This window comes from Pterocles gutturalis, unplaced genomic scaffold (genome assembly GCF_000699245.1).
Source record: "Pterocles gutturalis isolate BGI_N339 unplaced genomic scaffold, ASM69924v1 scaffold7145, whole genome shotgun sequence".
Classification (NCBI taxonomy): Eukaryota; Metazoa; Chordata; class Aves; order Pterocliformes; family Pteroclidae; genus Pterocles; species Pterocles gutturalis.
The window spans coordinates 55,578-69,334 of record NW_010138183.1 but is presented as its reverse complement, the minus strand read 5'-3'; the positions used below and the strand labels follow the sequence as shown (position 1 = coordinate 69,334).

At 40.8% G+C, this 13,757-nt stretch overlaps 1 protein-coding gene across 1 annotated transcript in view; it reads right to left on the bottom strand.

Annotated features, from left to right (window-relative positions):
• Positions 1-3,628: 3,628 nt before the first annotated feature.
• Positions 3,629-13,757, bottom strand: part of CDK5RAP2 (CDK5 regulatory subunit associated protein 2) — a gene marked incomplete at its 5' end in the record, with an annotated part of 64,024 nt that continues 53,895 nt past the window's right edge. The window contains 7 exons of the mRNA XM_010082893.1: positions 3,629-3,688; positions 4,596-4,642; positions 7,326-7,464; positions 8,314-8,457; positions 10,761-11,008; positions 11,125-11,220; positions 12,872-13,120. Coding sequence (XP_010081195.1) covers positions 3,629-3,688; positions 4,596-4,642; positions 7,326-7,464; positions 8,314-8,457; positions 10,761-11,008; positions 11,125-11,220; positions 12,872-13,120 — 983 coding nt within the window. The remainder of the gene's footprint in view (positions 3,689-4,595; positions 4,643-7,325; positions 7,465-8,313; positions 8,458-10,760; positions 11,009-11,124; positions 11,221-12,871; positions 13,121-13,757) is intronic.

The window sequence follows — 13,757 nt, the reverse complement described above, 5'->3', positions numbered from 1 at the left end:
CAGCACAGGCTCGTATGTTGTTTGTTTCTATTTTTCTTTCCATATTGTCATTTCTGTTGAATTTGGAAGCAATGACAGGATATGCTTTCCATCTAGTTCAGGAGTGTTTAAAATAAACCCAAACGAGGGCATGTTCCCCTGCTCGGCTTTTCAGGACGCAGCCGGCCGGAGCACCCTGCCCCATCCCCGCAGTCACCGTCCCCCTTCCAGGAGCCCCGGGAGGACCCATCCCTCCATCCCTCCCCACCCTGGCAGCCAGCATCCTGCAAAGCCTCACCGGCTCCCTGGCGAAAAGGGACCTGGCAGCTTTTCTTCAGATTAAAATACCACCCAGCTCTGCTGCGCTTTTGTTTTTAAACGCCTGAATGCATTAGCATTGATTTATTTTTAATACAACCAACCACCTGCGATTTTGAATATTATTTCTATTTGTTCTCTCTGGCAGAGGTAATTACAGCGTTGTTGGTAAGCTGTGCTTGCAGCCTCCCAGCCGTGCTGCCCCGGGGACAGCTTGGGGACAGCGGCGCCAGGTACAGGTGTGTGTCCGTAACATGCTGCTCTGCCCTCAGTGGCAGCAAATATTTCCTTTATTCAGCGCTTGTATGGAGCTGCATGGGTTGTAAGGGGGCCTGAAAAGAAAGAAAAAGCCTTTTTTAATTTTTTTAAATTTTTTTTCTTAATCTCAACAGGCCTTCAGCATCCTCTTTGAGCAAGCCCACAGCCTTTTCCTGCCCTCAAGCCTGGGAAAAGAGCAGAGAGGTCCAAGGTCACGGGTAAAGAGAACAGCCCCGCAGCTCTCCCCTTACCTCCTCGAATGCTCGTTCCTGAGCAACTCTCAGCAATGTTTCACATCACCTTGCACGTATAATGGAAGTACGGGCAGGAACTCGCTAACAAATGAGCCCCTCCTGTCATTCCATGTGCTTACACTGCTTATTTTTCTCCCGCATAATTATTTTTAAAGGAAAATTTAATTTTGTTTAATGGAACAAAGTTTAACACTCCATAAGCTTCATCTTCTGCAGCCCTCCATCTGGTAAGCTGCTTTTATTTTTTCTTTTTAAATTATTTTTAAACCATCCCAGTAAATTGTGTGTGTTTAAGAGGCACTTCTCGTTAAGATGAAATACTTTGATCTCATAGGATCATCTGTTTTTAAAGAGGTAATGATATACTGATTTATTTTTTTTTTTCTGCCAGCTACCCCAGTCTCACCAGTGCCCGTGTCCCCAGTCTGCCCAGCACACCCACTGACACTTGCCCCGCTGACACTGCAGCAACCAGAGCTGCTGGGAAGGAAAAAGGGGTCACGAGAAGCGCTTCGAGAGGGCACAGCAGGGACCACGAAGAAGTAAGTGGCAAATCATCTCAGGAAAGGGAAACGTTCAAATTATTTATTTATTTCTAAGTACAGATGGCGTAGGGGGAAAAAAGGCTGCGAGAAGGCCAGGAGACACGGGTGTGCTATATATAGACATACAGCTGTTTCCTTCAGGTGTTATAACTCAAAAACATAGGATGATTAATTTTGAAAGTTGAAATGTATAGCAGATTCTGATTACATCTGAGTGTCTATAATTTAGCTACTTAGTAAAATTAACTTGACGTTTTTAGTGAGCTGTGAGGACAATAACGTGTGAAGAGACTGAAGAACAAGTTTGACTGCATGCTCTTCCCTTACCTCCCCCTTTTGTCAATTTGCAAAGTTTATTTTTAACTTTTCCCATTTTTCTGGCATCTTTCCTCTCATCCAGACAAATGGGTTTGCCTCCCCCTGCTGCCAGGACGTGTTGGCGTTGAGCTTTCGTCTCCCTGGAGGGATGAGAGGTGCCAGTGCTCTGCAGCCACGACGTGAGCTGGAGGTAGGGACCGTGGGTTGGGATCTCAGAGGCACGTGTGGTTTTTTTGGAGCTTTAACTTTTCCCATTTTTCTGGCATCTTTCCTCTCATCCAGACAAATGGGTTTGCCTCCCCCTGCTGCCAGGACGTGTTGGCGTTGAGCTTTCGTCTCCCTGGAGGGATGAGAGGTGCCAGTGCTCTGCAGCCACGACGTGAGCTGGAGGTAGGGACCGTGGGTTGGGATCTCAGGGGCACGTGTGGTTTTTTTGGAGGATGACCCCTCCAGGAAGGCTGCGGGCCCTCCCATTAAATCCATTTTCATACTTTAGAGAAGTGAACTGGTGAAAAGCAGGTTCTACCAGGGACCCCAGAAACAAGCCCCTTGGCTGTGCAGGGCTTTGTGTCGGTTTTCTTTAATAAAACCTCAAGTGCACAAGGAGGGTGTGGGGGTACAGGATTGGGCAGATCCTCCCGCTAACCAGCACCGAGGACCAGATTATCTGTGACCTCTGTGATACCCACCCATTGTACTGGCAGCCCCCCAGGGCTGGGGAGTGCAGGTCTGCCCACAGGGAGGATGCAACAGCGCTGACCAGTTAGTGTCAAGCTGCGATTTAGAAGCAAAGGGATTTGGAGTGTCTGTGTGGTGTTTAGAGTTTGATATTCAGCTAACTGTCGGGAAACTGATTTGAAGGAACCAAAGATCTAGTGGAAGGGAGGGGAGCTCCAATTCTTTTTTTTTTTTTTCTTTTTTTTTTTCCCTGCGAAAGCCTGCTACACACAGGTTATTTTCTAGGGCACCGTATCCAAAGACCCAATATAACCACAATCCTGTGCTTAGATTTCCCAGACCTGGTGCTAAGCTCCTTGGATGCCACAAGCAAGTCACCTTTACAGTGGGGACATCACCAGCTTGGGAGTGGGGGGATCACACTTGGTGTGTAATTCATTGAGTTCAGTGAAGCCATGATTGCACCATAAAAAGTCTGCTTTTACAACCAAAAACACTTTAAATTATGGTCTTGGCTAGGGTTAAGCTGAACTGTTTTTCCCAGTTCCCGGTACCTCTACCACCCCTGACCCCCACGGCCAGTGCAGACTGGATTAATTTTAGTTAAACTCAGGAAACTGAGTTAATTTTAGTTAAACTCAAATGTGGCTTCTTTGTTCAGTAAGTGCTCAAAGGTTTTTAACAAAGTAACACAAACACATTTGTGATTTTTTCATTTTAATGGTCTGATTCTAAGTAATATTTTCAGACCTAGCATCAATCTAAGTTTCTAACAGGGCAATAAGAAAGCTCAGCATCAGGCAGCTTCCAGAAGGATCTTCCAGATATGTTTAAAATGCTTTAAAATATTAAACATTTCTCACATTGCTACAAAACAAAGATAACTGGCATAATTTTTTTTTTTTTAACCTACATTCTTTTAGCAGTAGAGAAACAGTTTGGAAGGTAGATCACATTCTTGATTCACTGTACCAACAAATAGTTTTATAACATGAGAAGTACAAATATAAAATTTCAAATGAGCCAACTGTAAAAAAAAATCTGGATTTTTCTTCAATATCTCCAGTACCTTGCTTTGTAATAAATATTAAAAACCATCTTTTACATTACAGAAAATGTTAAATAAGTTATGTACCAAAAGATGTCTTTTTTGTCCTTTTTTTTTTTTTGGTCACAGGCTGATTCCATTAGAAGAGCTGAACAAACATTTTTTACACCAATAAATAGTAAGGCATAAAGAAGCAAACAATCACAGGACTGGTCTTCATTAGCAGAACTTCAGAGAATCCTTTTTTTGCTGGTATAAGAAGGTGATTTTTGACTCTCAGCTGCTGGGACCTGGTAAGAAAAGCAGTAATTATTACTATTTTACAGTACTTCAAATGCACACAATTTGTCCCTGCCCCTGGGCCATAATGCTGTGAAAGGATCTGCAAATAGGAGCTTCTGTGTTCAGCAAATCTTCAAATTAAAGTGATAAGACTTCTGTAAGCAGAAAGATTTTTTTTTTTTTTTTTTAATGTCATCACTTTCTAACTCAGGTAGGGCTGAGACAACAGCAGAGCAGCTGCAGTGGGAAATGTTCAAGGCAGCACTGCTGAGGAGGGTAAGGGAGAAGAGATTCACCAAAAAGGGTAGAGGAAAATTTAAGGAGGGGCTGGGAAATGTTCACAAGGGGAATGGTGTGAGGAGACGGATGGGATTTATAAGTCAAGAAGTATATTACATCCTTCTGGGAGTAAAGGCTGAACCTTCTGGGAGAAATCAAATCTGAACAGTGATTACTTAACCACTCAGCCTAATTGAATACGCTGCATTAGCAAATAGCTGTTTGCAAAAGCTTTGCCTGCTGGGTCTACATCCAAAAAAAAAAAGCCCCACCAGTTATTAACACATACAGCAGCTTTAAATAAGGGTGCCTTTGTGAACTTGCTCAGGAGACAGGTTATTGGGCTGTGATCTGCTGAAAATAAACCACTGGAAGAAAATGACAGAGATGAATATTAAGCTAGGGAAAGTGTCAGAGAGGAGAGGGTTTAGCTGTTTACATGGTCAGTCATAAAACTCAAATTCAAACATCAAACACTGCAGAATATTTATCACACTGAACTGCTGTCAATCAGACTTGATTAGGCAGCAAACCTAAAGCAAATCAAACTAATTCTGCAAAACACTCCTGACACAGCAATGCATATTTCTAAAGAGTATATACCAAGGAATTAAATGCAAGAAAAATTTTACTTACTTCCAGGTTTCCTCTAGCTTTCTTCAAGACATCATGGGTTAAAACCACTGGAAAGAAAGAGGAGATTAAAAAGAATACTGCACAGTCTTTCAATATTCCCTGTATTCCAGTCTCCTAAGCAAATATTAAATAATGTATGAACTCACATCTACACGATGGGCAGTGACCAGGCAACCACGCAGACCCCCCGCCACCACTCCAGCTTCCTGACTCACCGAAATCCAGACCTGTTACTCCCTCCCCAGCCCCGTTCAGCAGCTCAGGCTGATGTACAAGCTTCCAGCTGCACCAGCCCCAGTGAAGTGGCCACGCTGTAGGAGCAGACGGCGTAATGCTGTTTCCTACCCCGTGGCTTACGTTCCATCTAGCACAGCATCTGCTTTTCAAATCTAACCATCAGCCAAGTGTTTTTAAAGTTTTTCTACCCTATCAAGAACGATATACGTGCAAACACGCACAGCTCATCACTGCCTTCACCAGGAGAGGTATGACCAGCCCTGCGATACTGATGACCTGGTCCCCCTGCTCCCATCAAAGCAATCCCATTTCTGCTCATTTTAAGGGGAGATGGTGCATGAGCTAACTCCAATGTGATCTGTAAGGGAGGCAGTTAGCAGGAGGGGGAGAAAAATTGTGGAGAGGTTATGGGGGACGAGGGGCTGGGAAGCGGACAGATGGCAAAAAGAAGTCAGCCAGCTCCTCCAGCAGTTCAAGGAGAAAGCAACCTAGACATGCTTAGGGGAAATCATGTCAGGGGCTTGCTCTGAAGGGTTCCAAGTTCTCTCTGTTCATCCAGCCAGGCTGGCTCTGTGGGGACAGCACCAGACCTGTGCACGGAGGAAGGATGCCTCTAAACAAAACTGGTATTTAGAAATGTCAGGTTAAATATGGGGTTGTCTAATCTGTGTCAGCTCCATAACTGCTGAAAAATACCATTCGCAAGGACCCATTTAATATTCCAGTCTCAAAAATAAACAATTTAGCCATAATAAAGATTTTTCATTACAATAATAAGAACCCAACAACTCCAAGGGTAGAGCTGTCATGAGATAATTACACCCTTGGCAGATTACTGCAATCTGGCACTGCATTGTTACATGTTCAGAGGTTCAGATGAGGTTTATAAGCAATGAGTTCGCTCACCAGAGAAAGTACACGGAAAACTCTGAGCCACAAGAACATTCCAGCCTCTAAATATATTTAGGAATGCTCAACTAAATAACAAAGGGAACCTGAATATCCTCAGCAGAGTGGCCAGCTAGCAGGATGTTTGGAGAATGAAGGCAGGCAAGGTCACCTACTGCGATGCCTTTGCTTTCTTACTAGCAAAAGGAGAAAGGAAGAAATAACAGCAAGCGTAAGCATCTTAACAAAACCCAGCAGCTTCACATGATCCATCAGCTTTGTTGTGTGTTTGGTCAGGAATCTGTGTAGAGATGCAATTTAGAAGCATTTCTGAAAATTGCTCTTTAAGGCAAAGGTAACTTGACATCCATAATTCCCATAATCAATGAAACTTAGAGAAAATCATATCTAGGTCTTTCTGTGTAGCAGAGTGCTCTCTGCTCATAAAGAACTCTGCTAGTAAATTCATTTCACCTGGCAAACCAGATTTTTCTAAATCAAAAATATTAAACTCAGTACATGAAGAGAATTTAGAGGATGTGACACTAATAGTGAAGCTGCTGCTGGCCAGGCGGCACTTAGCATTAAGAAGATTTCAGAAAATGCAGGCTTCATTTTACCAGGACCTAGTTCAGAGAAGGTTGAACGCCCTGAAAAATAGTGAGCAAAATAAGGGGAAGATGTACTCCTTTCTTTTTGGCCATAAGGATAAAATCTCTGCTGATTTATATTCTGCCCAGCCCTACTGAGTTTATCCAGTATGTCTGAGATGTCACTGGAACTATGAACTGATCAAATTAAACCAGTAAATCTACCCCAGGGATATTATTTGGACAGACATAATAGAATAGCTTTGATTTTTATCTGAAAACCCCAAGCTGAGCTATTTAACTTTAAAACCTGAACAAAACATAATTTTGGATTTAATTTAAGTAACCTGTACATCATTTAATACAACAATTCTAAAAGAAGTGACCAAAAACCTGCCCACAAATGCTTTAAAAAAATAATCTGCAAGCAGAAGATACATGTACCTTAGGTACAAATATCACAGGCTATGGAGCAAAATAACATTTATTCCTCTACACTGCATTTAAATGACCTGAGTAACTTACACTGTTATGGCCATTTCCATCACTCTGTATGAAGTGTAACATTTTACAGCCTAGATGAACTACCGATAACACAAGCGCCATCCCAGCAAAGACTAACGAGTCCTTCAGTCCCACCTCTTAAGAAAAGGATAGGTTTTTTTTTTTAAGAAGAAAATTAAATCCTCCTCCTGCAAGACACGTATTGCCACAGCATGAAGGCGGAGAAGAGGGGTAGTTCCATTCAAATCTCTTCTGATGAGTGACTGAAGCAGAAGAGGTGGGTCTCTTAAAACAGTCACCTGGCTTAACACAGCTCCAGTACAGCCCCTGTCCCACTTGTTTCCATGTTTCCAGATAATTTTCTAGATATGTCTGAGCGTGCACAAGGAAACACCAGTCAGAGCAACTGCAAAAGAACTGGCACCTATATTCATTTTGTTGTTTCTCCAATTCTAGCGGTAGCCAAAACTATAAAAATGAAATAAGAGCCAGCAGTAAAGCGCACGCTTACGCTGGTCAATGATGACTTTCTCCATGTTTTCCTTCAACTGGTTTGTGGAGTGCAAGCGTTTCACCGTGCTGTGTAACTTCTTCTCTTGCTCAGACAGTTTCTTACGTAATCTGAATATTTCCGCTTTCATGCCTTCATCCTAAATTGAGAGAAGAAAATATTAAAGTATTATATAAAAGTACTTTGTACATTGTTAATTGCTAAATACTTTTGTACAAGAGCTCATTTTACACATTTAAGGATGCTGGAAAATAACAACAAAAATGTTATTAAAATTATATATAAAATGTTTTCTTAAGTTTGGAGGTTTTTTCAGCAATATTCTGCTCCCCTTGAGAAACACATACAAAAGCCACAGTGAAAACACTTTAGATTCATTTTAAAGCCAGAGTTTGAAACAGTTCCATTACTGAGTGCTGGTATTATGACAGTATAGATAATTCATTCCTCATTCAGTTTACTTTCACTCATTTGCATAGTGCAAGCTTTTTTAGTTAAAATGTTATAAAACCTGTCTCAGGGTTTTGTCACACTTTTAAAAAAAAGCATCCTATCTTACAGCTTAGGCATCAAAAAGGAAAACATAGCTCAGATTACATTGCAGCTGCTGAAGTCTCTGTTGTTACTAGTATATAAATAATCAAACTGAACTTAGTTCTGTAACAGGGAGTCCAAACCTCTTCTGGCTGAAATGGAACGTTTGCCACCTGCCCCATGAATATCATGTAACAGGGTTACAGATTACATCTTTAATATAAAGTATTTTGTAAATAAACCCCCTGGTATATAGTATGATCAGGATGGAAAGCCAGCACACATTCAGCCTTAGCCTGCGGTGATGAGAGCTGACTAAATCCATGTGGCCAGAGACTGGCCATCCTGGGTTAGTGATTTTCAAAAGATTTTCCCAAATGACATGTTCCTAACTGGTGCATCTTCCCAGACATGTTACAACAGTTCAAAGAAAATAAATGAAATATAACAGTACCTGAGTACCATGAGTACCGTGTACAGCTTTCAGTGGAAGGGAAACTCTCCAGAGAAGCTTCAGTAAACGTGCAGCCTCTTCTAAAATCTGCTGTACTGTGTGAATATTTGCAGAAAAGCTATGCAGTGATGCCTGGTCTGGTATCTATATTGTAGGATTAGAGACATGTTATATTTTATGCTTAAAACATTATGAAAATGTAATCTTAATTAACGGTTTAAATCCAGCTGGTACGATTTCATATTTAAGATGATGTACGCAGCTATTGTGTGCCACAAAAGCTCATTTGTTAATTTACAAAGACTGATTAATTATGCATTATCTAAGAATTTCTGGAAGGGAGGGGATTTTTCCTAATCAATAACCATGATTAATAATAGATTATATTTACTAGATTTGCTGTGCCACATGGTAATAGCTGGCAACTCTCTTCTTTCTCCATTTGCATCTCGTGTTGCATTACTTGAAAGTCAAACGATTACAGCCATCAATTTAAGCAATATAGATGTTTCTTCCTTAGCAGACCCTTTAAACTGTTCCATCTAATGCTAAAATAACTATCAGGACACACATAAAATGTTTTCCTCTGCTGACAGATGAGAAAACCAAATTGAAGAAATTGCATGAATGTGAAATAAAGGAGGGAAAGAATGCAAAGGGAGCAAATGAATTACCAAAGGGATGGCGATACAGAAGGGGGAAGGGTAATGAAAGAGAAGCATTTGCAGTTCCTGCCCTTGCAGCATGTAATTGGAATGCTTATGGAGTATTGTTATCTAACCAGAATCCTCCTGTCTAATAAAATATCCCATTTGCTAAGTAGTCTGAAACTTCAGTGATGTAAAGCTTGATAGGAAACTGCAAATAGTGAAACTTATTGCTTTTATCTTTACACCAACAAAACAAGTTAAAAACTTACAGGGAGATTACTTTTTCAGTCATCATCAGTATCTTAACTAGGTCATTTGAAAATATATGATACTTCAGAGAGTCTTAAGTGTCATTCAGACATCATTTTACCGTGTGAGCACACATGTGATACCACAAAAAGAATTTCAGAATTGTTGAAGACTGCCTCTTCAACAGCTTTACTAATTATAACTAGAAAAATAAGTAGCGCAAATTTATCCACTCAGTTAAGACCTTCTGGTTTTTGAAGAGCAGTGAGTGTGTTTTTTACAAGATTTATATTATCATAAAATCATAGGGGTGAAAAGGACCTTCATTAGTCACCTAGTTTAATTCCCCACTCCAAGGCAGGAAAGCATTACATGTAGTTTTTGAAACATTCACGTACTCTGTTCTTAAAAGCGCCTCCAGTAACTGTCTCTGAGCACCCTCCATCCTGGTGTTTCATGATTTTTAGCACTGGCACGCTGCTTGAAACGCCTGATCCAAGCCTTTCCTGTTGCAGTTTAAGTTTCTTCGTTCCTCATTAGCTGCCATGGACCTGTACAGATTGTTCCTTCCCTTCTGTTGAAGCTTGTAGGTCCATTTGTCTTATTCAACCCACCCCAACTATACTATCATTAACTGCATCCAGAAATTAACATTATTAAATAGGAAAAAATTGGCTTAAGTAAACACTAGCTGTTCTCCTGATTCTAGAGGAAAAGGATTGACATTATTCAATACAAGGCAAACATTTTATTGGTTTAAGAATTATTATGCTTAAGACTCCAGCAAGAGCACCACGACTTGATATCACTGCGTCACCCATGATGCAGAAAGGAAGATGTGTCTCAGAAGACAATATTTGATTATTAATGAGATATTCAAGGTTCTAGACTAGCTACTGATATCGCTAAGGTGTTCAGCTGACACCTGGAAGTGGAAAAATATTAAAAAGCTTCTCTAATATGAAACAATCCTCATTAGCATACATCAATCATTAATGTACAGTTATCACCTGGTGCTACCAAAGGGCTGAATACAAGTAAAGTGGGAAACTTTATCAGCTGTGTATCAGATTTAACTGTCTTTTATTTCCTGGGTTTACCCCAAGCCTTCATTTCAAGAAAATCTTAATTATTTTTTTATCCTTAGGTTACTGATATGTACCTGCAGTTTAAGCCCTTTCTAAAGCATTTGAGAGTTTATCTGGGTATTTTTGTTGGTTTTCTTTGGCTTTTTATCATTTCCAGTGTAACAATCACCGATTTCCATAGTAAAAGCAAGTAGTTTCCCCTCCTATCAAGTTGCAAGTAGAAGTGAGATTGCTTATTAAAGGACCAGAATTAACTAGATCCATAGCCTCAGTAACACAGAATCACAAATAGGTGCCTGCATCTAGATGAGACCTGGACTGTCAAGGTTGAGGTGTCCTGACAGAGTTATTCAGTTAATGGTGCTTGCTGTGCCATTAACCTAGTTCTTCGCTTTTGTAACCTACTTATTTTGCACCTCTAGGTAAAATCCACCATCCTTGAACAGCTTTCACCGTTTACCTTTATTCCAGGCTCCTGCAGTTTCGTACCAGTGACCTCTCTTGAAGAAATCTCCATTTCTGCTAAAACTTGTTGTCCTTCTGCAATCTGTTTCCGCAGGGCATTATAATCCTCGATCAAGCCAAGAACGTGGCGCCCGTTTTTGTCTGCCCACATACGGTGGCCAGGCACCAGGCGAGGGGTACATGCTGTACTGGAGGATGAAGTGCTGCTGCAGTGGGAAGCGCTGTCTAAATCATCTTTAGAGGCTGGGGGCATACCTGGGACAGAAAAATACTTTTATCCTTATACATGGAACTAATTGACACTAGACTTCTCTTGAAGAGCAAGCCTGGGATACTGGTGATGTGCACATTTAAGATACTCTTGGATGTACCTGTTTTCGCCAGCGAAATGCAATGTCCACGCTTCTGCGGCTCACAAATGTTTCTGCTCGCAGCAGGGCATTTACAAAGATTTTCTACATATAAAAACAGAACAAGGAAGAGTGTGTCAGCAGAAGTTAACATGCATTAAAAAAAAACTTCCTATCTCTGCTTCTGTTTCCTTTTTTTTGCTGATGCTGCACTTGGACTCAGGAAGCAGGGAAAGACGACTAATTTTCTAGTACCACCCCATGTATCTTCTTGTATTTACCTACAGTCATCTTTTTAGCATCTATCCAAAATTCTAGATATTTCCCAAAATCAAGTCATGGTCAGAAAATGTAAAATACATCCTGAGGAAGATATTTTAATCAACAAATGTAAGCTTCCCATTAACTCCACAAAAAGCATGACACTCTCCACAGCTACACCATTCTAAAGATCAGATCTATACCCCCCTTCTTCAGACCTTCCAAATTCCGTAAGTACCTATGAGTAAAGACTAATCACAGCACATGTAAAAATCTAACAAATTCAGCTGCTGACATTCCAAGGAGTCCTTCTGGTCCATATCAAACCAAGCTATTATAGCTCTATTCAACATTTTCTTAAGAAATAACAAGCTTCTCCAGCTCTTCTCTTCTTTACCTGATGCAGGTCAAAAGCAACATCTAGGATTCTATCCAGAAATTAACCAGGAACAAATGCAATTTGGGGATACTGATGGTACAGATTCCCCACAGCAGCTGTTCCGCACCTTTGTGACCATGACTGGCCCCAAGGACCCATCCCTACATGGAGCACACAACTGTCATTTACTGTTCAAGGCTAAAGTGTACAGCAGCAACACGTAAATGTCATTTGCTACATTCCGCATCTCTCTTACTTGTACAGGTTTAGGGTAGAGCTATGCTGCACCTGAAGTGTGATTCTGACACGATGGACCCACAAAAGAAGGTGGTAAAAAAACCTGTTGTGCCTCACAAGCTCTTGCAGTAATGCTCTGGCTGGCGCTGCGTGCTCTGTCCGGTGCGTGAGATTTAGGTAAGCATGTTCAGGGGAAATGTATGGACCCAAAAAGCCCCATTGTTACTGGTTCCCATAACAGAATGAATACCTGTACAGGCTGTAGGAGAGGTGGCTTTATGCTGAAAGTACGGGAAGCTGTTACTATGCAGAGTGCTTCAGCAGCAAGGAAGAACATTCTTGTGCTCTCTGTATCCCATGTACATCTATATGGGACAATAATCTAACCCTCAGTGTAAACACTACGTTTTCCCTGATTTGCTAGAACAGTATCACTCAACAGGGATTGAAATAAAGGTTAAATATTCCTCAAGGGCAAAAAAAGGGCACAACTGATTTATACAAAGACCATTTGGTGTGCTTATTGATCATCCTTGAGTAATACATACTCACTCCTAGAAAACACTACAGAACTCTGCACGAAAAAAAGAAACCCCAGGTAAGCAAAATCTCTGGCAATTTAATACAACCATCCTTCCATCCCAGAGACTGTCTGCAAATGCTTTTCTCGAATGAAAAGGAAGTGACAGCTGGAGGCTGTAAGACAGTGCAGCCTGCATTTCTCCTCCCCGTGCACTAATCGCTCTGCGAGGAGAGAGATCTGAAATGCTGATGGGCAGCTCCCTAACGTACAGCTGATGTTGTATAAGGCTTTAAGAGCATCTTTAAAGAACAAGGCACAGGTTTTACAGTGTAACAAAAGCATGCATGGCACAGTACCGTTCATTCCTGGATAATGCTGAGATTCTTGTTTGAAAAGATAGTTGGTATTTACAGCGGACACTGATCCCACTTCCTCTTTCTTTTCTTTCGAAAGCTGTTCCTCTAATTTTTCATGCAAAGACTTGTTTGTCTCTATGCTTCTCTCAAGCTGCACTCGTAAACTCTGTATTTCAGTTAATAGTTCATGTAAGTCAAGTGGATTATTCTGATCTTTTCGGAATTCTTCTGATGCGTCACATCTGGGATCTGAGACAATTTCAAAAGAAACACTTAACATTTTTAACAATTAATATTAGCCATTATCAGACTGCCGAGCAAAGTGTTATCCTCAATATTAAGAATTAACTACAGCGTCACATCTGGGATCTGAGACAATTTCAAAAGAAACACTTAACATTTTTAACAATTAATATTAGCCGTTATCAGACTGCCGAGCAAATAAATTATAGTCAGTGTTATCCTCAATATTAAGACTTAACTACAAACAGCATTAAGATAGTGGTTTGACAAAAAAGGATGCTTTAATTGCTTCTACCCTCAGAAGATTTAAAGAGCCAAAAATTATTTTTCACTTTGTGCATAAAAGCTAATAAGTCTCATGCCAAAAGCGAAAACATATAATAAAAAGAGAATGAAGAGGATTTACAAAATTCAAAGTGCATTAAGGCACAGTCTGGGGAAAGAAAAAGGAATGGGTAACCTCAGAGTGCGGAGGAGGGATGGAGTAGAATTGGGAGTTTAATTTTATACACAGAAGAAAAAAAAAGAAAATAGCGATCACCTGGCAACCAGAGAAACAAATCTGAACCTGAAAAAAGCAAGGGCTGTGTTTGTCTTTTCATGGAAGGAGGTCAGTACACAAACAGTTCCTTGTATTCTTTCA